Here is a 26,443-nt window from a genome sequence, read left to right as displayed (position 1 = left end):
CTTGCAGGATTGCATGACTTCAGGAAGGATTTGATTTTGGTGCTGCCTTCCCTGTTTAGTGCCCCAAACCCTTGCCTCACTCCCATTGAACCGAAATAGTTTGCAGATTATGGAAACTAAATGTCTTTTGTGGCCTTCATTCCGTTCATAAACAATGCAAATTCCTGTATTTCTTGCAACCTTTTGTGAAAACGTGGTACAAAAATCTATCTTAATGAGATGGAACAGCATCTGTGATTTTTTTTGGATCAGTGTCACCAAGCTGATTTAGCTTGGCTGCTGTGAACCCTTGAGATAGATATGCTAAAAGAAGTTAAGACTGCTCTATTTGATAAGTTATTGCTTTAAGTTAAAGACTGTTTAAACTAGTTTAAGTGTACCTACCTTAAGAGTTTGCAATGCTTTTTATTCCTTTAGTTGCACTGTGCACTTTATGATGAGAAGGAGAAGAAAGATTTTTCCTTTATAAACATGCTATATATCATTTATATTCCATCCCACAGTAGAATTTGTAGAGATGAATATGTACTAAAAGAATAGTGAACTGTTAAAAGTACATATTTTTTTCACACTGAAGTGGAAACACATAGCAAATGACACATTGCACATAAATTTGGTCTGGTGGCAATAAGCCCTACTATTTTTGTTGACAATGTGGCATATTTTCAACCACATTTTGTTTCTGTTACTGTTTCTTTATATTCAGGACAGAGGAAAGTGTTTGACCTCCCATTTGGAAGCTGCCTCTTTCACAGCAACGTGTATGATAATGGTTCCTCATTTATGTATGACAACTGCACAGTGTGTACATGCAAGGTAAGTCCATAGTGCTTTGATGTCTGCTGATAGTTGTCTGGCTTAGCAGTCGTTTGTAGGGCTGTGGAACTGTAAGCCTGATACTGTTCTTTGGCATCTTGTGTGGTCTCAAAGAATCTGAAGAGCACTTGCAGTTGTGCTAGGAAAGTTTAAAGCATTACTGGCTCCTTCAGCTGAGACATGAGGCCTCACCCTGTGTGATGCAAAATAAAGTTGCTCAAATTATGTGGTTCTCTTTAAGACTGCATTAGAATGGAAGAGGAGTTTCTAAATGATGAACTACCATGTTTCTGCCGAAGGTGTTTTTTATTTAGTTCCCTAACATGACTGCAACAACTTACACTTTTTTACCAAGGCAAAAAAATGAAAGTGCCACCAAATCAGTGAGATTTTGTAGGCCAACAGAATTAGAAGCTGGGCTTTAGCGTTACAGATCATGAAAGATTACCTTTAAATAATATTTATAATATAAAGAAATATCTATAAATAACTATATATTTTAATAATATCTATAAATAATATTTATTTTCTCCGAGCTGGCCTATTCAAAGCAGCTGGCCTGTAGCTTGGGTGGATGCAATGACTGAGCAAGCAGCAATATATAAGGACCCACAGGGACACAAACATCTTGGTGATGATTTTATTATTTCCTTTCACCCTTGTACCTAGGATTCAACAGTGATATGTAAGAAGAGGTGCTTACTTCCTGGTGAATGCAATAAAAACAAAGACCACTGCTGCAAAGAGTGTGTTTCATACATCTCTCCTGAGGAGGTGAAAGTGTGCAAGTTTGGCAATAAGATCTTCCAGGTAAGGTGGCTCAAAGGTAGGTGCCATTGTAACAGCCAAAACAGCATATGTTTGCTGTAAATTAGTATTGTGGTTTGTTTTTAGCAGAATCCTCACCATCCTCATTGATGATGGAACAACTCAGAGGCAAAGCTTTGCAAAATTTGACATCTTGTTTATTTTTTTCTGAGTTTGTGTAAATTCTGCCGATAGTCAACATTTAAAAATTAGTTCCTCCTTGAATGTGGTCTCCTCCTCTGTATGTAGATGTTCAAGCTGCTGTTTCATGACAATTGATGCATTTTTAGTCAGAGATACTAATGCTCTGCTTTCCCAAACAAACACTGATACTCACAGAGAAGATATTCTGAGTGGTATGTAGGCTTTATCAGCTGAGCCAAAGAGCCTTTTTCATAACTGAGCCAACAGGAGCTTTATAAAGTTCATTTTGGCTGATAGTTACTTGATTTACTATGTTTCACGTCTCTGCTAAGGACAGCACCCCTGACATCTTATACTGGGGTAGCCATGTAATAACTGTTACCTACTGCACTCTCACCCAATGTATTCAAATCACAAGAGGTTCCCTGCAGAACACTTCTGCTGTTCTTGAGACCCCGTTTGTTTTTCCAAGTGGTGCAGCTTTTTTTCACACTGTGTCAGAAAAAGATTCTGTCACCTCATGGGCCATCTGTGAATTAAGAGACCCTTGAATCAGATCAAATGTTAAGTCCTGTGTGAATACTTGGTTTGCTCAGCCAGAATTGCTTCCCATTTATTCCATCTTTTGTGTACATAGCAGAAGTGTTTATTCTGGAAATTACATGTGAACCTACTGTACTCTGAGACTATGCTCCATCTGATTGGCACTTTCACACTGGCGCCATTGTGCTTCACGAACAAATGCCTACTTCTTAGGCACCCAACTAAAATATTCTGCTTCTTGTGAAGATTTTATTATATTACTAATATTATATGGAGTGTGAAAAAATAACGAGACAGTACATCCATTTCTGGTCTTGTGTGCAAAAAAGTAAATTCAGTGTTGCTCTGTTGAATTCAATGGTCTAACACAGGTAGAATGGGTACAGCAAACGTGTTTTTGCACTCCTGTGCAAAACCAGCTGTAGGACAAAAATTCAGGGCAGCTGCATGCAGTCAGCTGTGATGTGTTCTGGTACCTTGGCAGATGCCTGGTGAGTGGTCATTAGAGACTAAAGAACATCAAAAACGCCAGGCAACAGAAACATGCCCTAGAAACAAAAAATATGAGAGAGGCAGCCTTTGATGAAGCAAGCTGAGCTGAATAAGTTAGGCTCCTTGGCATTTCAGATATAGTCTGTTTCTGTTTCTGGTCAGAACATCATGTTGAGGTGGGCACATAATTATTCACAGCTGTCTTGTTGAACTGCCTGTTCCTGTCAGGTCTATCCTCACCCTTCCTTCCCAGCAGCCCTGTAAACAGAAAACATGCACAGTTTGGCTCTAGGCGGGCTAGCATTAGACTGTAAGTGGGTGAGACAGAATGTTTCAGGAACCACACTTGGCAGATGCAACGCCATGTAGAAAGGAGCCAGGGCAGTTCCATAAGCAATTAATCCCAAGTGGGGACAAGACTATGAGGCATATTATGCTCTGCACTCCATATTTTCAGAACTATACATAGGCTGTCTTACCTGCTCTGCTTTTGAGAGATTCAGCACTGTATCTTTTCTAAATACTTTCAGATGTTTAGCAGATCAAATATCTGTGAAAGTGCTGTAGTGATCTAAATTAGAATTATTCCTGCCCTATGTTGAAATGATGCTACTACATATGAGAATAAATTCACTGTCTGCTGACATCTTAATCAAATATTTTCATGTGCAACAACTTAAAGATGTCCTTCAACCCAGTGAATCAGGTTTTTCTAATTATGTGAACTTAAATGAAAATTTGTAATAGGTGTGATCACAACTCAGATGCTTATTGGAGAGAAAACAATGCCTATAATCAGGGCACTGTTGAAAAATGCAAATGTGATTTGGTTAGCCTTGAAAAAATGAATTTCTTACCAAAAAGGCCAAAGGGAAGAAAACCTGGCTGAATTTGATCTCTGTCTTGAATCCAACTGGCCATGGACAGACACCTCAAAATAATTTAGACTAAACAATGACACAATGCCAACAGGGAAATTCATCCTTTCTTGTGCAATGATACATTGCTGAAATAGCTTCTGGTTGCCACCCCAGCTGATACTATATCATGTTCCCTCTTGCAGGAGGGAGAGATGTGGTCCTCTGTGAACTGCACCATCTGTGCTTGTGTGAAAGGCAAGACAGAGTGTCGCAAGAAACAGTGCATTCCAGTCAGCAGCTGTCCTCATGTGAGTTTTTAAAAAGAACTGTATTTTCTTGTCTTTTCTGCTCCAGCATTATCTTTTCCAGTGTTTCTTGGAAGTGTGTGCCTGACAGTGGGGCGTGCTGTTTGGAAAGAAGGGTCATCTGGAATGTTAATTTAGGTTGGCATTCCCCAAATGTGCTACTGTTATCCTGAATATGACCTTCCTGCCTCTGTCCTTGCTCTGGAGACTCTGTGCTCCTCCTCTCCTTCTCCTTTAACCTTCTCTGTACCAGCTATCTGTATTGGAACAGTTATTTTTGAGTTTTATTTAATAATTTTATAGAGTGATGAGGTGACTGTGTTAATTGTGTGTATATTGTTAAGGTAAGCCACGGGATGTTGTTGTATTTGCATTTCTCAGTGCATATGAGGCTTTTAATACTTGATTGAAAATGTAAAGTAGACAAATCGAAGAAAATTAGTTCAACCAAACCATGGTGCTTTCACTAAGGTTGTGGCCTGGGTATTTTTTTATTTGAAAGTCTGAAGTGAACCCAAAGAATGCTGTAATTGTAACTTAATGACATAAAAATTAGCTTTACTTGAAATCCTGAGCTAAAACCAGCCTTTGTTTCTTGGATTTCTGACACCAACAAATGATTTTGGTCTTATAGCTCAAGTTTTCACAAGATGGAGCTCTAAATAGCAACTCATGTAGGGGCAGATCTTTGAGCAAAACTGTAGAAGAGAGAGCCAAGTTCTTAGCATTACACCTTCTCCGTGTTTCCTTCTCAGTCCTGGAAGCCAGTGGGGAAAATGTGAATCACAGACACCTAAATATAATTTTTTTTAAAATTAAGAACTCTTAGTTTGTAAAATTTTATATGTGTAACCTTTTGACAGAAGTGGTGGTAGAATAAAGAGCCTGCACCTTGGCACTTCCCATTGTGGTGTGACAGTGGGCTTAAAGATCCTCGGAAGAGGGAACATCCTTTTCCTGTCACTCTGGCACTCACTGCAGAGGGCAGTTCTCCTCTTAAAGGGCTTCACACAAGATGCTGCATACACATCAGGAAATGTGAAAAAATTGAGCTATTCTTCTGGGAATATTATATGGCTCATGGCAGTCAAGTTTGCTACCTTAATGCCATTCACAGTATAAGCAGGAAGTGAGAGCTTGGGCTCTTCGGGTCTCACACACACTGCATCACATTTATATTTTCCTTGTGCTGATGCATTTTAAATGTTTAAGGTGCTGCTGAGATCAAGTAGCTAATGTGACTTAATAGAGGTCTTCAGTAAGCGTATCACTTCAGCTGTATCCATACATAAATTTGAGCATTGAGATGATCACTTGAAGTGGCTTCTAAAATGAAAGTAGTGGTGGGTAGAAATTCACCACTGACAGTGCTGCAGCATGGAAGTGAGACGTGACAAACTCATTCAGTGCTGCAATAGAATCTGCTCCAAGGCTAATGTGAAGTCCTAAACTGCCCTTGACCTCTGAGGTGAGTCCGCAAACAAGGTCTGGTTCCTTAGGGTTGGAATACCAGTTTTGTTACCCTGCAGCACCATTCCCCCAGTATATAACCAGTCAGCAAGGTCCCTACCTTAAAATGCAAGCTGCAAGCAAACCTACCCTCCTCCACAGGTACGGATTACATTTCTGCTCTTCCAAGCTAAACTGTAAGAAGTAGGAGAAAGAATATAAACTCTAGAGTAAGATTTATTTTCCTATTCCAAGTGGGTACCAAGTAGTTTTAAAGCAAATAATGTATGCTAATTGATTTAAATCTTTTACTTTTCATCTCTGCTCCACTATCTTTGATGAGACTTTCTGTCATAAATTTATAAATATCACTTAAACACACCACATTTTTCAAGATAAAGAAATGAATATCATGCATAGGGTTATGCTGCTGTCTCTGCAAACTGTAGATGTGTCCACTCCTTTTCTCTCTTCACAATATTTCTGACAGTAAGCAGTCTCCACGGACTATTGAAGACTGCTGTGGAATAAAATGTGGTTTAGTGTCCCTTCAGAGTCAGACAACATAAAGTTATCTCATTAAACATGTATTAGTATACAGACAACTGAGTGTGAAAGGATTGAAGATTCAAAAAGAATTTAGAATATTATTCCTTGACTTACACACTTTACCATGCAGTCTTAATATTCTTTGCATGATATTTCGGGTCGGTATTTTTGGTTATAGGATTTTATTTTATTTATCATAATAAGTTTTGACCACTATTTTTTTGTTGAAAGTATGGATTTCAAAGTGGTAATTCTGCAGAAATGTTTGTTTGTAGTATTCAATCTATTGTCTGCAGGCTGACATATCTTTTAAGACTGCTTCTGCCATTTTTTTAGTTTTCTTCATAGTCCCAGACAAAAATTTCTGTTTCTTTTGTTCTTTTCTTATTGGAGCATTTAATCCCATATGAGCAAGTGCAAGAAATGTCTTTCTTATATTCTTTTCATCTGCTGCAGAAGCAATACATTTTTCAAATTTAGTCCCTCCTGTCACATTTATAGTAAGATTGGTCCTCCTTGGCATTCTAGTAAGCCTTGTGGCTTGTGGTTTCTTTTGGTTACTTTCTGACCACTGACTCCACACAGATATTTCTTCTCTCAAGTTACCTGGAGTGCCAGCCTTCCAGGTGCAGTGCTGGCCCCCATTCAGTAAAGCTATTAAGCATGTGTCCAGTTCTGCTGAAGTTATGAGGCCCGCCATGTGTGCTGAAACTTAAAAACATGCTTAAATACTTTATAGAAAGGGAACAATCTCGGCATTTGGCAGGACTGAGTTTCAGAGATCCTTTAGACTTCTTCTTACTGAATTTGCGATTTACCTGCCCTAGCTCTGCTCTAGTCTGTTCCTTGCCTTGTGCCAACTCCTTTCTGATTACCCATCCCTATAATTTGTCACCTTGCCCCCTCTCCTTATGCCTGTGCATTCCTCACAAACATCTTAAGTCTGTGGTAATGATCAGTGGTCATGAGCATGTCTCTTTTTGTACTGCTAGAGGAGAACTTGTTGAATTTTACAGCATATAACCTTTTCTGAGCTACAAGGCCATGCAAAAGTTAATAGAATTAAATTCATGGCAGGTGAAGACATTTGCAGAGTTCGAGTCTGTGGATAAATTTTGAACCCGTGAACTTCAAGTGAGCTGAAAATTTATTCAGAACATGTTCTTCCATCTCTAGAACAGACTGCATATAATGTTATACACATCTGTTATTATTGCAAACAAAAAGTTGCTGTTTTTACTCTAGTGCCAAATGAGGCACAAAAAAACAACAGCTGTTGCTATTGCACAACCAAACAACCCCCTTTCCTCCAGCAATTAGTCTTGCCTTAAAAAAAATAGAAAATGAAAACCTCAGACACAAAATTGAAAGCCCCATAAAAAGGAAGAAAAATCCCTGAAAATAAATAGACTCAAATGTGGTCTGCTTATAAATATTCATAGGGAAAAATGGGATCACATCACTTAGCCCACTCCTAAGGGAACCCTCAATGCTAACGAACTCTTGCAGCACATGTTAGCAATAATGGGTTTCCTTATTCTACAAGACAAAAACAGGATCTTGGGCCAACATGGTGGCTCAAGTAACCAGCCTCAGCAGGCTGCCTTGGAGATTTCAATTTCACTTGAATTCTTGCCACTTACAGCTCAGCTGATGATTGCAACTCTTTTATTGAAACTGAGAGGTGAGGCTGTGTACTGCAGTGTGTGGCATTCAGCTGCATGTCTCCCTTCCTACAAATATGTGTTGCTATTTCTATGTGGTTTTTCTGTGTGGTTTTAAGGGTTCCACCTTCAAGGGGTTCTGTTCTAGCAGCTGCTTGGTAGGCCTCCCTGTTGCAGGCTGGTCCTCAGCTATTCTCTTTGACCAGGGACCTGGGAGTCAAACAAACATTTGAGTGATGCTCACTCTGCCAGTGCAACTCTGATCCAGCCCTTTTCTTAAGTCCAGCTCTGTCTCAAGGCTGTTCACATGAAGTTGCATATTCAAAAACAAACTTGCACTGAACTGGGCCCTATGGATGATGTGCCCAGGTGCATTTATGACCAAGGATTCATTCATGCCATGTGTGTACATCAAGCAAGAGCAGGATGGAACATGCTCCCCTCCAGTTTGCTAGAAGATACTTGGAGTTCATGCCTCCCTATGCACTTTGTCAAAACTTGGCAGGGCTGTAGGGAAAAAACAAGGCAGACAGCAATAGGGCTGTCTGTGCCCACTTCCCCACTCTTTGCATAGACCTGTCACCAATTTTTTGTCTGTTTTCACAAGTTTTCTGTACTGTTTAATGGGCAGGACAGCACAGCTCCATTTGCTCGCTCTTGCTGTCCTCACCTTGCTCACCTACTTGGTGGGAATAGGAGCAGTGGTCACACAGAGGGGACTTCCTCTGTGTTCAGCTGCTGTTGGGCAAAGGGTCAATGCTGGGGAGCAGCACAGTTCCATATACCTCTTCAGTCCCTGTGTGGGAATATGGGTGAGCTCCAATATCACTGTACACTCTGTTGTAACCAACACCAGCTTTTGCTTGGAAAAACACATTGTTCAGTCTGAAATTTTTTTGCTCGCTTCCTGCTTTTTCTGCTCTTCTCTGCTTGCTTGCTGATTAGGTAATTTAAGTAAAATCAGATAAAACATCTTTTAAACTGATGAAGCGTGAAAACGAACATGAATGTACATACACAGAGGCATGCCTACTGCACCTAGTCAGCCTTGTATAAGGCAAAACCAGAAAAGAGAATTGACTTCCTTCCTTCCTTCCTTCCTTCCTTCCTTCCTTCCTTCCTTCCTTCCTTCCTTCCTATATATTTTGGGAAGATGGGAGAAAAGGTACTGATCTTGTTAACCCGGTGACTGCTTTAGCTATCAGTTCAAATTTTACTAAATAAAGGCAGCTTCCTTCCTTCCTTCCTTCCTTCCTGGAAGATGGGAGAAAAAGTATTGATCTTGTTAACCCAGTGACTGCTTTAGCTATCGGTGCAAGTCCAAAATTCTCTCACACTCTCTAAAGAGAAAAGTGGTAACAGACGACCCTTTTAGTATTTAATATCTTATAAGACCTCCAGGAAGTTCATTGAATAGCTCTGTCTGTTTTTAGCACCTGATATTTGAAGCTGTAACCAGGACACTGAGTTCAAACACAACTTGAATTATTTTCAAAGGCTTATGCAGTCTTATAACATGATACAGTCATTGCTCCAAGACCTCTCTCATTAAAACAGCCTGTCTTTCTCCCAATTAGGGTAAAATCCTGAACAGAAAAGGATGCTGTCCGATTTGCACTGAAAGTAAGTCCTTTCTTCACATTCTTTAAATTCTTTTTTGTTCTTTCTGAGAAAATAAATATATATATTAATTTTTATATAAATATTTATTTACTTCTGTATATAAATATATATAGAAGCATGCTTAGTTTTCTGCCTTCTTTTTAGAGGTACCTAAAAGGCAAATGATTATTTTTAGCAATGGTTTTTGCCTCCCATAAATCTGTAATTTTAAAATAAAATGCCTGGCTATTTGTTTTTATTTTCTTTTACAAAGTGATGCTATTTTTGTCAAATCTGAGGTGCTGCATTTTGAAAGATATAGTTGGTCTGTGAAATTTGTAGCCAATAAAACAAGAAAATTAATAGAGTTATAACTTTTAGGACTTGGGTACATTTTACACCTGTAACTAACAGTCCAGCTATGTGCATATATAGTCACACCTTTGCAGATGATTTGTGAGAGTTAAAAAAAGGTGTGCAGAAATCTGAGACACAGTCTGGGGCAGCAGTGGAAAGTAGACTAGAAAACTATTCTTCTTTCTTTATGATGCTTAGTTAAACTCTTACATTCTTATCCCTTTACTCCTCTCTTCAGGAATGATCATTAAATTGCAATTTCACCCTCCTGGTCAGCAAAGGACTTACACAAATACTTATCTTTAAGCTTGTTCTATTCAAGTCAACAGGGAGAGCTGAAGTTAACAAGATACCATTACAAATTTCCTTCAGTACATATTTAAGTATTTTACCAAATAGGGACAGACTGCTAAAATGGGTTTTTATGACCTATAGGAAGGCTTTTGAAAGGAGAAAATGTTTCTCTTCTTTTGTTTAAAATCAAATGGTTTTGCTGTTCTCAGTTCTGGGTTCTCTTGAATTGTACAAATCCTGCATGCTAAATATCTGTTTTTTCACTCTGTGGCTCAATAATTTTGAAACGTGTATCTTGGGATAAAATACATCTAGCTTGCAAGTCTTCATTATCAAAATGAGAGCAAATACAAGAGACAACACACCAAGAAACACTTGAAATAATACTGAGCAGAGGAGGAAATGAAAGAGGATTCAACTGACTAGCAGTTGATTTCATGTCAGCTCAGTTTCAAAGGAGAAGAAATTTGTATAGACCTTTGCTCAGATATGACATACCATTAGTGTAATGAATTTTTCAATATCTATCTTGCCTCTTTTTTTGTTTCAGTCTCATTCAACCTATCTTGTGTTTTCTTCCTGTATTCTTCTGTAACATGAGAGGGGAGGAAAAGAGTGGGGCCAGCCATTCCATCAAAGCACAGGAGACCTCTACTGTAAGAGATTCAAAAGACAGTACAGTGACTCCTTCAGAAATACTGTCAGAGAGTGATGACTTGTGATAATTGTTTCATGGGAGAAGGAAATTTTAGTTCTTCAAAGTTAAAGTAACTTATCTAGGAGCCAGGTTACCTAAAATCTCAAAACTTCTTGGTGATATAAGAATGAAAACGAACATGCGAAATTAAGGCCAGATCATTATTGCTTGTTCTCCAGCCATGCAGATCTGTAAAAAGCCTGGCTCCATTTTCCCAGTGACCTCTTTCTATGTACTGGCAGCGAGCTATTAGGTCTCTCCAAAGGATAAACAATCTTGTTCCCTTATGGTAAGGGATTAAGGGTGTTAAGGGTCCTATCTGCATTGCACTGCCTGTACTTGAGCCTGAGAGGCTCGTCCTGTCTCACTGTCACATGCTCCACCACTGCACATGAAACAGAAGGGTCTTTTCTTTACAGTTATCTCACTATGGACCCATTGAGTACTTGGAGAAGAGCTGATTCCAAACTTTCATGATTAACAGGGCATTCTTGACTTTTATGGAGAATGTGAGCAAGGAGCGTAAATACCCAGTGTCATACAGCAGTGGTGGCTACCACTAGCTGTTTTAACATTGGTATTTTAACATTTGCCATTTGCAAATAATTAATTCCACCTTTGCAGCAGAAGTACTTTAAATCTCATCACGACTATCATCCAACAGTAATTGGAAACTTTGCTAATTCAGCCAGTTTCTGATAAGATGTGCACACAGCCCCTTCCCTCACCCTCTCACTCATGTTGATCCTGATCCTGTCTCCATATACTAACACACCAAACATTTCTGGTGCTCCAGCAGATATTAATTTTCCAACGTAAAAACAACATAGGGAGGAACAAGAACATACTGTACATGGGGGAGCTATGAGCACAGTTTAAATGCAGCCAATTTCTATGAAGTGGGTCAAAACCAGTCACGTTGTGAAAGGATATAGTTTAAACTGAAAAAAAAAAAAATCAAAGGATTATTTTCAAAGCAGTTTGTTGCAAAGAGAAAAAGTACCTCGTCTCCTAAAGGGCTGGAGAGTTTCTTTTGTCTACTGTTGCTGAAGTTAACTGTAGTTAGTTTTGGCATGTTGCTTTTTAAGCTCCATGGCTGGCGTACAGTTATCACTAATTAAACACAGTGGTCATACCAGTGGAAAATTCAACAGTTTAGTTTATGCTGCTGTAAAAAATGTAATGAAATGTACTCTTTTGGGCTTGATTTAGAAAAATCACCACTGACGTCAATTCCATAAATTAGTAATACTATGTTAGACCAAGGTCATTTTCATATTAAAAATAAGAAAAACTAAATCTGAGTCCAAATAACATTAACAGGCTGCTCTCAACTTCAGACATAGATAGGAACTTGCAGTGGAAGTAAAATCTTTATTCTTGACCATGAAGAATTCATAGACCTTACTGAAATTACAGTACACAGGATGTAACCTTGTTACTAAAATCACATAGATATACTTTGATAATTTTTAATAGTCCTAGCACAATCTTACCCCAGTTGTTGTGAGCTTTTGTGGATGAAGTTTTTTCAAAGTGAACTACAGTCATCTAGGTTTACATGTGCAGTACACACGATTAATCTTGCAGTAAAGGCTGCTTTTGGGACAGAAAATTTCGTTCATCACAAATCATTCCACAGCTTGTTTAATTGAGAAAATGATCAACAGACCTAAACTAAATTCAAGGGCATTTGGACCCACCTTGGGAGTAAGAGGTTGGTATTTTCACTTGGTTCTACATCCTTTTTATGTGTTTTTATAGAACTACTGAAAAAAAAAAGTGCTGACTTTCAAAGAATAGAAAAGAAAAAGAAAAAGAAACAAAGTGAGGTTATGCATTGTGGGTACCTCTAAGAGCAGGAAGTGGGTCAAAAGGACCACATAGGTCCCTGTTTTTTTCTGTTATTTCCTTTCCATGAAGAAAAACAGCAACAAAAAGACTGCAATTGTTTATTCATACTGGAATACTGTTCATGACTTACCTCCCATTGTAGCTGTGATGGTCTACTGTATAGATATGTATTTGGACAAATTGGAATAGCTATTTTATTTATGAAATAGACCATAAAGACTCCTGTGGAGTTTTTGACACCACACCTTGTAATGTGTATTATATCAAGCTGCACTATGCAGCAGTTATGAGGAAAGTCCTCTATGGCTATACATTTTTTACAGAAAACCTAATGAAATTCTATTATGTGTGTTCTGTAGCTAGTTTTTAGAGGTTAATAATGTGTTCTGTTTGATTTAGGGCTTAATTCAGCATATGGGCTAATTACATTCAAAGTTTCATTTTATTTTTTAAAAGCTGAGATATTTTTGAATTATAGATCTGCAACCAGAACACCCTTCACTGGTAAACTTGTGTTTTTTCCTCCCTCTCCTTACTTAGAAAGTGTCCAGACCGATTTTAGTTATAATTTAAAGTATATTTTTCTTGGCCACTCTTAACTACCTACAAGCCCAGCAGAGTGTGACCAGACATCTGGACATCTTGGACTTCAATTGACTGCTCTGATCTCCTGAAAAAACAAAACAAGCTATTCCATGAGCACCAGAGCTAACAGAGCCTGGTTTCCTATGGATTTGTGTCCCATTTCCTTTATATCCCAACAAATAATAAACCCAGCTAGAGACAATATATCCTGTGGCTGGTCTGGAGCTACAAGTGTGCTAATTGCCCAGCCAATACGCGCGTGCTCTTGGCTGGTCAGGATGTGTGTGCTGACTGTCTGTCTGGCCTCCACCACGCAGTATATATATTTTGCCTTTCTAAAAAGGCTAAATACTGTCTGGGGGAATGGAGGCACTGGGTGGAAGGCAGAAAGGTTCTTTTTGGCAACCACTTAGTTTAATAAGTGGTTCTTACCTGTACTCAGCATACTACTTACTAGAAATGAGTGGTCTTTCAGACTTTTATCCCTCCACATTGGCCAAATAGGTTGTGATTTTTTTTTCTTTATGAGAGTATGTTGAAACTTAGGAAATGCTAATGTGTTCTTTTCCATGCTGTTGCTTTTTTAGCTTCCTTTTTTGTACAGCTACATGTGTTTTCAAAAACACTGCCTTTTCTAATGAAAGTCACTATTTCATTTGAATTGGGAGCATGATTTGAAAATTCAAGGAAAACATGCCAACAGTTCTATAGTGTTCACTTTCAGCACCTAAATTCTATTATTAGTTGGCAAATGAGCTGTAGAGCCTTAGGTGGGAGCTGAGCAAACTGCATTAATCACACGTGTAGTTTAATATTTTAGTCAAACGTGAAAGTGTGAAGTCTGTATTTAGTTGTTAAAAAACAAATGTGAAAACTACCAAGATCCCAAAAGTTTTTATGAATGTCAGAATATTGATTTGGGAGCAACATGCAGGATTTTCAAAAGACATTTAATGGTGTTTGCTTCCAGCTCTCAATAATGTTTAATCAGAGTTGAGTGCCTGAGGTGTTTTGAAAATCACAGGCTCCTAAACATAGCTCTGGGGCCCTCTTTTGAGAAATCTGTGTTTTTCAAGGATAGACAGGGAATGGGTAAATTTGCATTCATGTGCAGATCTAGATGAGCAAAAGAAGACACCAAAGATCATGAATGCCACATTCAAGATGAGGAAGAGGCAATGTTTTTTCATTTCCTTTGCTCAAGGATGTTGTAGATGCTAAAAACATTTTTGGACTGGAAAAATTCACAGAAGACATTTCTATCAAAGGTTACTAAATTAATAGAAACCGTGTTTAGCTCAGAAAGTCCCTAATCTGAAAGTAGTTGGAGGTTGGGGAGTCTCAGGGGGTAATATTGTGTAGAATAGCCCTTTTCTAGCTCTGCCTTAGACAGCTGACACATGGAGTGTTGGCAATAAGCTGGGAACAATTTACTGTAGAGAAAAAAGGGAAAGATCTACGCCTGTGACCCTATGCCTTGCTATCATAAACTAGTAAAATTCATACTCCAGGGTTGGGAAACCTAACTTTGGTGATGCAGCAGCACCTCTTCATCTGTTATGTCTCAAGAGAGAAGAATGTCACACAATCCTAACTAGAGATCAGTGCTTCCAATAGGTTTCAAAAATTGCCAAGTAAAAAGACTGGTTTGTTTCAAAAAGAAAAAAGAAAAGAAAAAAGAAGAAAAAGAAGAAAAAATAAAAAGAAGAAAAAGAAGAAGGAAAAGGAAAAAGAAAAAGGAAAAAGAAAAGAAAAAGAAGCAAACCATAAAATATGATGTGATTGAAACTCTCCCAAAAGGAAATAAACAACAACTCAAAAGCTAAAAATGGCAGGAATTCTTTTCATGTTGACAGTCTTGTTACACCCAGTATTTAAGGTTTATTTCTAGGCCAAGCAGTATTTCTTACTGGCAGTGCCTGAGTTATCACACACACTCTTGCAGGCTGTGGATTTATTTTTAAACCCAACAATTTTAGCAAACCTTTCAAGAATGTTTTACACAGTGATATCAGAGAATCAATTATTCAGACTGTTTTTAGGTGGATTTTCCCTCTTCCATTTCCTTGGTTATTAAAGAAAACAGCAAAATTTGGATCAGACCTTCAGCTATCCAGTCCAAAATACATTTTTAACTGCATGGCATCAAATTGACATATGACGTGACATGATGTAGCATAACATAAAACAACATTACTCTGCATAACACATTAGAAATTAAAAATAAATATTTCCTTTGGATCCCATTGGTACTATCAATTTTTCTTGCACATCTCTAAATTATGTTTGTTCCTCTCATGTCTTGCCTCTTAGTCACTTGCCTAGGTGAAGAACCAGCCTCCTCCTCCCAGTAGGTTGGTTAAAAACATGTACAACATACCCACATTCTTCGCCTTTAGAAACAGAGAAAAATCAGATCTTTCCTCTAGAATCTTCACTGATGTTTGGCTGATGTTTTTTCATAAAAGTTTTCATAAAAGTTGTCATTAAATTTAAGAAAAAAATTAAAGCTGGAATAGTTGAAGTACAATCTGAGCTGGTAATAACGTGTACCTTAATACTCATCATGCAGATACTTAGATGCATACATAAGGAAATCAAAAGCATGTTAGTATGATTTAGTAACGGGAAAAGTCAGATGGTCTCCATACAAAATCTGTAGATTATTTTTCCTATTGGTAAAAATGATGTTATTAATTAAAAGCCTTATGGCTCCTGCCAATTTATGGAGAACCAATTAATCTTTTAATGAACATTGGAAAGCAGTTATTGACATCCTCATTGGTATCAGTGGGGAAAAGAAAACTCACACAAGTGCAAGTTTTTAAAAGCACTCTTTTGCTAAATGTCTTGGTTTTCAGGGTCTGCCTAAAGTCTGTCAGGCCTGTTTTCTGGAGATGTTGATCAAATATGGATAATTTTGATTTCTAATGGAGTTGTCAGTATGATGTCCTTAAGAAATTGAAACTTTTGGTCCCTAGTTGCCAGACACTCCAGTAAAGAAGAGTAATAATGATGCCAAGATGAGTTACTGGCATAGCTAAAGAAGCATGCATGTGGCCAATTAGGGGTAAAGTACAAATCACCCAGGTCTCAGCTCTGTAAAGGCTCTGCACCATGCAGTGAGGGGAAAGTGAGATTAGGCTTTAGGAGGACATTTGTTGTAGTAGGGACAGGCCAAAACTACAACAGGTTGCCAGAGGTGGCAATGGAGTTGCTGTTACTACTGCTCTTTATGGGCAGGTTAGATAAACATCTGTCAGGAATAATATAGGTGCAGGTGATTCTTAATTGCAGCTGGAGAAAAAAAAAAGGTAATGTCTCCTGGGGCCTCCTTCAGCTCCATTTTCTGTGTCTCCGTGTAGGTTTCCTTAGGTGCTCTTTACAGCTAGAAAAACACCAGAAAGTTTACAGTTACTGTAGCATAGCACTCTGCCTATGCTGAAAAGACTCTGTTGGGAAAGGTTTATTGTGTAGTTAGAATTGTATTGCACTCCATGGGAGGAATTCCCTTCCCCTTATCCGTAACATTCATGTCTCTTTCTTTTTGTAGATTTGAATTTAGCTTTTTTTAAGCTGGTTTTTCGAGCAAACCATTGTTATTTAAACAGACATCATCTTTCAAAAGCAGCCTTAGCCCATGGGTATACAGCTGGCAATAGCAGTGTGCATTTCTCTGCCTTGAGACTCCTTCTTCCAGGAATACCAGCAATGTGGTTAGAACCTATTGTTATACCAGAAGGCTGCAAGGCAAATATATTTGCTGCTGTCTTTGGTTGTGAGGCAATTCAATCAGTTGCTGGGTAGCTACAGGGTAACTCAGCATCATTGCTATGAATATGGAAATGCTCTGTCTTTGGGCTGTGCATTCTCTGACCAGTGTATGGCTTTAAACATCTATAAGAGATCTTTATCCATTTGTATTGATGCAGCTGATGGTAGAGACACCATACTCTTTGGCAGTCATTGCATCATCCTAGTCATGTACTACTGACTTTTAGTTGGTAGTGTGATGTCAATAACTACGACAAGTCAGTTGTGTATAAACAACATATACAATAGCTTGTAACACTGAAAAAAAAATGCTGGTTCTACAGGTATTTTGGGGAAAAAAAGGAAAACACACCTAGTTTATAAATGTACAATATTGATAAGTGTATATATGTAAAATATGAACTGACCCAGCTCCCACTAAAGTGATCTGATGGTTTTTGGTTTCAGGGAGTCACTGAAATTTGAAAAAATTCACAGGCATGGCATTGTAATAACCTAAACTGTACGTTATGTTTAAGGGACAAAGCTGCAGGTTATCCTTCCTATGCTGCCCCAGGAATGAACTGGCTTTTGTTACCAGCCACTTTGGGAAAGTGTTCTAAAGCAATGAAGCTTTTGTTTTTCAAAGATATATTTAATCCTTATGGGCACCAGTCAAAACCTACCCTGTAGAGCAGATAGATTAGGTGGGAGCAGTACCTCTAAGTTCTTATCAACTGCTTTTTTCCAACTTTGATTGATATGGCGCTTTTGTTTCTCACTCACCTGCAGAGCCTGGAGTTTGCACTGTATTTGGAGATCCTCACTACAACACTTTTGATGGACGGACATTTAACTTTCAGGGAACATGTCAGTACGTTTTGACGAAAGACTGCTCCTCCTCTGCCTCACCCTTTCAGGTGCTGGTAAAAAACGATGCCCGTCGGACCCGTTCTTTCTCCTGGACAAAGTCAGTGGACCTTGTGTTGGGCAGAAGCACAATCAGCCTCCAGCAGCACCTCACAGTGAAGTGGAATGGGACCCGAATTTCACTACCTTGCGAGACACCGCAATTTCACATCGATTTGGATGGTTATTTGCTGAAAGTGACAACCAAAGCAGGTAAGACAAGTACATGTGTGTCTGTGTATGTCTTCTTTCTCTCTGAAGAACTTCTGAAGTTCAGCATGAACAGTAGTCAGTAAAAAAACATGATAGCAGTAATAAACATCATTATAACTCTTTAGAGAGCAGAGAAACCCACAGCACTTTCAAAATTCCCACAGCCCATAAACAGACAGAAATCCCAGCTATGAGTTTGAGCCTGCAGGATATTGCTAAGGTGTGTTTCATTCTGTGGCTGAAAATTAGCTGCCCAAACTGACAAATGTGCCATGACTTTCACTTAAAAGTGGCTTATGGAGAGTATGGTGGATTGACCCTGGCTGGACATCAACCAAACATGCCCATCGAAGCCACTGTATCGCTTCCCTCCTCACCTGGACAGGAAAGAGAAAATGGAGTGGAAAACTCGTGGTTCAAGATAAGGGCTGGTAGATATCACTCAGCAATTACCATTGTGGAAAAAAATAGACTCAATTTGGGGAAATCAGTTTAATTTATTGCCAATAATATTAGGATAGGATAATGAGAAATGAAGTTAAATCTTCAAAAAGCCTCCACTCTCCAAATCCCCTTCTTCACAAGCTTAACTTTACTCCTGATTCTCTATACCTCCTCCTGCCCTGAGTGGTGTAGGGGAAATGGGATTTGCAGTCAGTCCATCACACATATTGTATCTCCCAGTTCTTCCTCCTCAGGGGGAGGACTCCTCACACATTCTTTGCTACAGCATGGGGTCCCTTCCACCAGAGACAGTCTCTGCAAAGTTTTCCGATGTGAGTCACTCCCATGGGTTGCATTTCTTCACAGACTTCAAAAACGCAGGTCCCTTCCACAGGGTGCAGCCCTCCAGGAACAGACTCCAATGTGGAAACGTGGATTCCCCATGACGTCACAAGTCCTTCTAGCAAATATGCTCTAGGGTGGTCTCCTCTCTTCATGGCTTCTCACAAGGTCATAGTCTCCTGTCATCCATCTGCTCCAATGTGGGGTTATCCAGGGGCTGCAGGTGGATATCTACTCCAGCATGGACCTCCATGGGCTGCAGGAGGGCAGGCTTGTCTCACCGTGGTCTGCACCCTGGGCTGCAGGGAAATATCTGCTTCAGTACCTCATCTCCCTCCTTATCTGCTGACTGAAGAATTGTTTATCTTACACTCTCCCTCCTCTTTCTGACTGCAGTTGCACAGTGCTTTTCTCCCCCTTCTTAAATATGTTATCTGGGAGGTGCTACCACTGTTGCCAAGGCCAAGCCCATTTTGGAGCCAGCTGGAATTGGTCCATCTCAGAGACAGCTGCAATTGGCTCTGTCTGACATGGGGGAAGTTTCTGGCAGCTTCGCACAGAAGCCACCCCTGTAGCTCTCCTTCCAAAATCTTGCCATACAAACTCAATACCCGCTATCATTTGTTACTTACAGATAGGAAAAGAGAGAATATCTGTTCTTAAACATAAAATTAATGTTTTTCAAAGTTGCAGCAACATATCTTGCAATTAAGGTGATCAATTATATATTCGTAGTTATAGATGGCTGGAATGAGTTTAAGTTGTAAAATTATGGAAATATTTCACAGGGGCTATCCAGCAAAATGGAGGCACTGGTTTGAAAACAAGGCCTAATATACTGTTCAGTGCCATCTTATTTGGCTTGCTTTGTGCCCAAGTAAGAAGTTGTCTGCAAGGACCAAACACCACAAGCAAGAGGAAATGAGAAACTTTATAGAATTTTTTCACCGGGTGAAAAAAAATTGGAGAAATTTCTGTTTCAGAAGGATTTTTAAAAAAATAGGTGCTTTCCCACTGTAGGGTGAAAAAAGAGAGGGAGGAAGTAATGCAAAATAAGCAAAACTGCTGCACTAGAAGTAAAATTTCCACCTTATTTGTAGAAACAGGGAAGGCAAATAGCATTCTCTCAGGTCTTTTGAGTCTTAGAAAATACATTAATTGACAAAATGTTAAATCAGAGGACTTACTTTTGTTTTGATAAACTGTTCTGAAACTATAGTATCTTTGCATAGATAAATACTGAGGGGAAGTTTAAAACTTTCTCATTAGCATGTGTTAGGTACTACTGTAGTCCTGAGAGATTTCTCTTACACAGTGAAGTACTGTTTCAGTGAGGATACTGTTTACTGTTAATTCAATTAAATGCCATGTGAAAGCAGTGAAACCAGTCTTTCTTCTGGAGTGATATGGTCACAGGCGTGACACATAGTCATTCTCATTATCTAGCATAATTTTTTTTCAGGGGGGACACTAGCACCCACTGTTGAGCTGAGAATTTAGACACCTGTTCATATTGCCTCTGGAAAAGTGAGTCTGCATAGCGGGATCCCGGCTCTGGGCTCATTCCTCAAAGTGGCAATGCAGATTTTTGTGGCTGTCTGTAAAATGCACACAAGTTGACCATTATTCACAACTTCTAATTAGAAGCATCTTGAGGGTTTTTCTTTGCAGCCAGCTGAACACCATGAATTCAGGCGATGTGGGTTTCATTAGCCAACCACAGGCCAAGGAAAGGTTTTCAACTGAAGATGAATGACAGCTAATCCTGCTGCTATTTCATTTGTCTCTGGTGCAAGCCTAATAAATGACTACACACATCTTTGTCCATGTGTTGGCAGAGGGAGTGCAAACATGGCATATGACAACATACCAAACAGTGTGTAATCACTGCAAATTATAGCCTAAATTCCTAATTCCTCCCCTTAACGGAGCAGGATCAGGTTTCTCTTGCTGAATACAGCATGATGGGCCAAGTCCTACTTTCTTCAGCACATAAGGCCTCAGAAGTAGCAGAATGACCTGGGTCCGTTTTGCTGGGAGAGGACAAGCAGCAGAGAGGCTGTAGAGAGGAAGAATGTGCTGAGTAGAACTGGTTTAAAGGCAAACATTTTGTTTCAGAGGAAGTTCTGAGTATCGAGGGAAAAAATTGGACAAATTTCTGTTTCAGAAGGAACATGGATTTTTCAAAAATATATGCTTTCCCAGTGTAGGGTGAAAAAAGAGAGAGAGAAAGTAATGAAAACGAAGCAAAACTGCTGCACTAGAAGTAAAATTCAAAGTAAAATTGGGCTGGGAAATGCAGGGTCTGGTGCTTACAGCTCAGCCAGCATTCCCATGGATTTTGGTTTTCCTTTTGCAGAGCTGCGAATTGAGCCTTGGATAAAACAGACGAACCCAAAGATTCAGGAAGTCTTGTGGTCCCTGGCTACAGGGCAGTGTGCATGGCAGGGCAGTCTTGGAGTTTCATACCCTGATCATTCAGGATTCCAGGCAGCCCACCAGGCGAGCTGGCAGGAAACCAGCTTGGAGCCTTGCCGGTGCTGTGTTGGAAGTTCATTGAATACGATATGTCTCCCTGAAGCATTTCAGTTCTGATGAATTGGCATTTTCCAGTGAAAACCTGTTTTGTTGCTAAATTCCTCACCAGCTGTAGCCCTGGATGGCATGCAGCAGCAGTCCTTGCACTCTGCACTGACAGCTATGGGTGTGCTTGGGATGTATTGAGTCCTTATCCAAATTTGTGTGCTAGAAAGACAAAAGAGTCTTTGGTAAGTAACACAGGGCTGGTGTTACTTACCTATTCCTCCATTGCACAAGCATTTCGTTGGTCTTGTTTCTGCGCTATCTTTTGCACCAAGCCATTTTGCTGCACTTTTTCTGTACTACTTTGGCATTAAATATTTAGGGAAGAGTTGTTTGCCAGTTCTTGAGGATGCTTTTAAATCTCAAGGATGCCGTGAAAAATCATGCAGAACAATTGATGAGAGTTCCTATAATGGGGAACTCAGTGTGTGATATACATAAATCCAGAAGGATTTTTTTTAATGGAGTAGAGCAGACAGTGTGCCAAGTTAAGAAATCAAGTAACAAGTTAGTTAAGCATCCTTCAAAGAGAGGGAATAATTGGAAAAAATGAAAAAGTAACTCAGAGAATATTCCTTTTTTGCACATCCCCAGATGGGACAGATGTTGCATCCTTTGGCTTCTCATCTCTTGGTTTCTGATTCTTGTCCAAGTGAATGGGAAACTCATTCATTTTGGGCGGGGGGAAGAAAGGGGGGGATATAGGCACCAAGAAAATCTTCCACAGTTTCTGCCTGCCAACGAGACCATTTCAAACACTGCTCTGTAGCATAATCCCATCTGTCACAGTTCTTATTGGTTTACAAAAATGAACTGGACTTTCTGCTTGTGAACAAAAAAAAAAGGCACACACTGCACAGTGTGATCAGGCTCCAACAAAATTATCATGCATGTAGGGGTAAATACCCTTCCTTGTTACTCCAAAAAGGAAAGAGTTCTGTTATGGACAGAAACCTTTAGGCTCTTCATCAAAGCCAGAAATTACCCTTCTATGAGCAATTACAGCAGAATAAAGTGTAATTAAGCCATACCAGCTAGAGGAAAGTACATCCATGTGGCAGTTACACAGTGAGTCTCTTGAATGAAATCCAGTAATCAAGGCAGGAATCTCTAGATTTAAAAATGTGCATTTTTATATGCTGAGAAGAAAAGCCATAATTTCATGTTATTTTTCTTCTGCATATCTGCATTTCTTTTGCAGGTATACAAAAGCAACATATAACATGTAAATTAACTCAGGGAAGGAGGACATAAATGTTCAGAAAAAATTTAAAGTTAACCTTTCTTTATTAATGTGTTTTCACTGAAGGTCAGTAAGTTTTGTCTTAAGAAAAAAAAATAGTCTTAAAAGGAAACTTAAGGTAGAATCCTTAGCCAGTCTTTCTGACTTTGTTTAAAGTAGGGAGCTTCTGAGGGAGCTTCTCTGGGGAAAAACTTGAACTCAGCCTTAAAGCTATAGTTATTTTCTGAAAAGAACTGTCTGAGAATTTGGATCTTGATGCTTTAAACTTTGAGAAAGTTTATGTGATTCTCAAGTCTGAAGAAATTTTGGTTTATAAGTTAATGGCAAGTATTTTCTAAATGCCAGCACGACATTATTAATCTTGTGTCTGCAAATCAAGCTGTGTTTTGTTTTGTTCAGTGTTGTCAGAAGCAAAGACAGCTGGATTTTGAATTTGTCCAGCAATGATAATGTATGAAGCAGCTTAAAAGTAAGCTTTCCCCCTTGCCACTGTGTTGGCCTCATTAACAGTTGTAGTCTTGCACAATTTCTCAGTTGGCTGGGTGTAAAGTGCCTTTGGAGGAGGAGACAGTGGCCCCATCCATGCTGGGTTTATGAGGTAATTTGAAACTGATTTCAGGCATAGTTAACTCAGGATACATTTGTGCTACCATTGCTAAGCTATGGTGGTAAGAAAACAGTGTAATAGACTGCAGTGACAGGTAATGCAGAATTACCTTCACAGCCTTGATGAGTAAATCATTCCCAAAACTCTTGGAGGCATGGTGTAACCTACACCAGCACTGGGGCAGGATGTTAAAATGGACGCACCCTTCTATGGCCATAATTTCCTCTTGAACCTCACCCTGTTCCTCTGCAGCATGGGTAGGAATTGTCATAGGAGACAATGGGATGTGTTGCTGAAAGAAGGGTTCCAGCTTTGAACTGAGTCACTGGTATGTTAATTACTTGCATGAGGATAGGGCAGGATTTGGATCAGACAGTGACAAGCACTGATTTACCAGGGGAAAGGGTGGTGCTAAACCAGCCCACACAGCAAATGAAGAAACCTGGAGCGAAGCCCTGGTCCTGCACCACAGAATGATACTCTTTGGTATTCTCGGATAAGCAGGGGGAACAGGGTAAAGTCTGGATTATCCTGTAGAAAAGCAGGATCCTGTGTTTATCCTTAACTAATGGCTGCTCACAGGTATTTTATGAGAATAAGTTAATATCAGCAAAATGATTTGTGATCTTCAGATGCAGGGTTCCTGCAGATGTGATGTGGAAGGATTCAGGAGACAGTGGAAGTAATTACAAGAAAGGCCATTTTTTGGGTAGACGTTAAGCAGCAATGTTTCTTGGTGTTGCTTTTATCCCAAATGATATCACAATGGTTTTCCCTTATGAGCTGCCTATTTACTCCTCAAAGAATGGAATCCATTTAATTTACAGTCACTCAGGTAAAAACTAGAAGTTTAGTCTCCACATGATATCTGGCCCCTCTAGAGTATCTCTGGGAACAGAAAGACATTCAGAAAATAGTTTATTTCCTCTGCATTATACAATCCTGTTGTGATCCAGAGCTGCCTATTTTACTCCATCAAAGGGCCTTGACGGCTGACTTAAACTAGACACCTAGCTTTTAGATGGGTACAGGCAGATAAAATGGAAGTCACTCACAAAAAGTAACTCAGGTTTTGATGTTCCAGAAGTGCTAAACCTTCCTGTAAAGCAAATTGTAGGAGAGGGCTTATATCCCAGCCACTAGATGAAGGTTAGATGTTTACCATAATTTCTCAGTTTTGCTAACTTATGCAGACAAAAAGTTGGTAATTAATGTGTTTTGAGTGAACAATTTGAATCCAATTCAGAATGCTTTCTTACAACAGTTTTGCTGTCTGATATGTCTTTGTTGGAATCTTCTAAACTCTTTTTACTCCCGCAAAATAAGGTAACTTGTCTTGGAACAGTTGTATTCACCCCAATGAGTGACCAGTGTCAGCTTTGTAGGCTTTGTAGGCAAGAATAGGATGTTTCCCATAAGGTTATGGCTGGAATCTCATGGGTCATGGACATCTTTGTATTACCACTACCTGTGCAATGGATAACAATGGTTGAAATTCTGGGCCCCCTGCATAATCAGCTAGAAATTTACCATAGCAAATTAAATTTCCAGAATTTTGCAAGAGCCCTCCTTTGATATTGATATCCTGCCTTGGCTCCATATTTTTTAGGATAACCCCTTTCATTAGCAAGAAGGAACAAAAATAAGAAGAGATAGGCATGCATGTATTGTAACTGGCTATAATTTAAGAAACACTTCAGTTGCCAGAGGCACTTACTGGGAACTCTATAGAAATCCAACAGCATTATCAGAACTAAGCCAGTGGCTTTGGTCAGGTTCCCATTAACACTGTTGCACAAACATAAGGTGCAGTTTGTTATCCTCAATTTCTTCCTCTCTCTCTTTCTCTCTCTCTCTCTTTTTTTTTTTTTTTGTCTTATCTTTTTATCAGGCTTGGAAATCTCGTGGGATGGAGACAGTTTTGTGGAAGTCATGGCCGCACCTCATCTGAAAGGCAAACTCTGTGGTTTGTGTGGCAATTACAATGGGCACAAGCGAGATGACCTGATTGGGGGGGATGGGAATTTTAAGTTTGATGTGGATGACTTCGCTGAATCCTGGCGTGTGGAGTCCAATGAGTTCTGCAGCCGCCCGCAGAGGAAACCTGTACCCGAGCTCTGTCATGGGACAGTCAGGGTGAAGCTCCGAGCTCATCGGGAATGCCAGAAACTCAAAGCATGGGAGTTCCAGAGCTGTCATTCAACAGTGGATTATACCACCTTTTACCGGTAAGCGTGGCTTGCTGTGGAGGGATGTATTAAGTTACTGTGTGATGAGAAAAACCAGGCAGTAGGCTCAGTTTCAGTCTCATCACACCAGGCAGTAGGCTCAGTTTCAGTAGCACTTGAATACATGTTGAGATATGTTTGTTTGTTAAGAATTAATATACAAGCTTATATTATGGGAGGTTGTCTGAGTCCAGAACCAGAAGAAGACGGTCCTGAGCAAATAGACCTGAGCAGCCAACAGAGAGAAAAGCAGGCAGGCTTGTGATAATTTAGAGAAAAAGTACATTTGGAGACTGAAGAAAGAGGGAGAAGAGACTTCAAAATATTTTTGTAAACTCCCTCTGATTTCAAACTCAATTGTACAGTTGAGTCTGACTTCAATTGCTGTTTCTTGTGGTCCACAGAAGTGTGTCTTCCCAGAAACATTTTGAAAATTATTTTATTAAAGCAAGAATATTAAATATGTCTAATGCCTCTTGGATGCTGTGGTTTGTGGCTTGAGAATTATAAAGAGGAGTTAACAAAATATTCCATGCATGGTCTGTCCTGCTCTGGGAGAAAAGAAAGACAGATTGAGGATCTAGAATTCTTGTCTGAGTGAATTATTTAAGATTTTTAATCTTTAAAATGGTTAAAGTCTAAGCCACAAAGACATATTTTTCGTTCTTTAATTGGCATGAGTTTATTTACCCCTCAATCAGTAAATACAATTGTCCATTCTTTTTGTGGCCTGACATAAAAGGTAAGAGCAAGCTGGGTCACAGTTGTATGGTTGTGGAAGCTGCCTGATCTCTGTGCTCCCACCTTTCCCCACTTGGTCACATTCACTGAACTATTTGATTTATTAGGAGAAGCTTTCTACAGTGACTCAATTTCCCTAATGAATTGCCTTTCCTCTTTTTTTATAATGAGGCAGAAAGACGTTTATCTAACCCAGCAGAATACATCTGAGACTGGGAAATGCTAGAAGAAGACATACAGCTTGTCTTGTAGTCTGTGTGCTTCTGCACTTATTTTGCTATGGTATATCCCTGTGCTAGGAGCCTAAAGGCAAAGAGTAAAGATTATGTTGTGTGCAGGTTATGATACTTTATCTTTTCAAT

The 26,443-nt window shown here is 39.4% G+C and overlaps 1 protein-coding gene across 2 annotated transcripts in view; it reads left to right on the top strand.

Moving 5' to 3' along the window:
- The window catches only part of BMPER (BMP binding endothelial regulator), a 146,174-nt gene that overhangs the window by 77,059 nt on the left and 42,672 nt on the right, over nt 1-26,443 (top strand). For both annotated transcript variants that reach the window (XM_039715226.1, XM_039715227.1), the window contains exons 8-13: nt 707-816; nt 1,486-1,626; nt 3,866-3,970; nt 9,207-9,252; nt 17,564-17,893; nt 25,004-25,340. In XM_039715226.1, the coding sequence (XP_039571160.1) occupies nt 707-816; nt 1,486-1,626; nt 3,866-3,970; nt 9,207-9,252; nt 17,564-17,893; nt 25,004-25,340 (1,069 nt within the window). The remainder of the gene's footprint in view (nt 1-706; nt 817-1,485; nt 1,627-3,865; nt 3,971-9,206; nt 9,253-17,563; nt 17,894-25,003; nt 25,341-26,443) is intronic.

The sequence above is a fragment of the Passer montanus genome, unplaced genomic scaffold (assembly GCF_014805655.1).
Source record: "Passer montanus isolate IOZ18808 unplaced genomic scaffold, ASM1480565v1 scaffold32, whole genome shotgun sequence".
In the NCBI taxonomy this organism is placed as follows: domain Eukaryota; kingdom Metazoa; phylum Chordata; class Aves; order Passeriformes; family Passeridae; genus Passer; species Passer montanus.
This window is presented reverse-complemented; position numbering and strand designations above follow the sequence as displayed.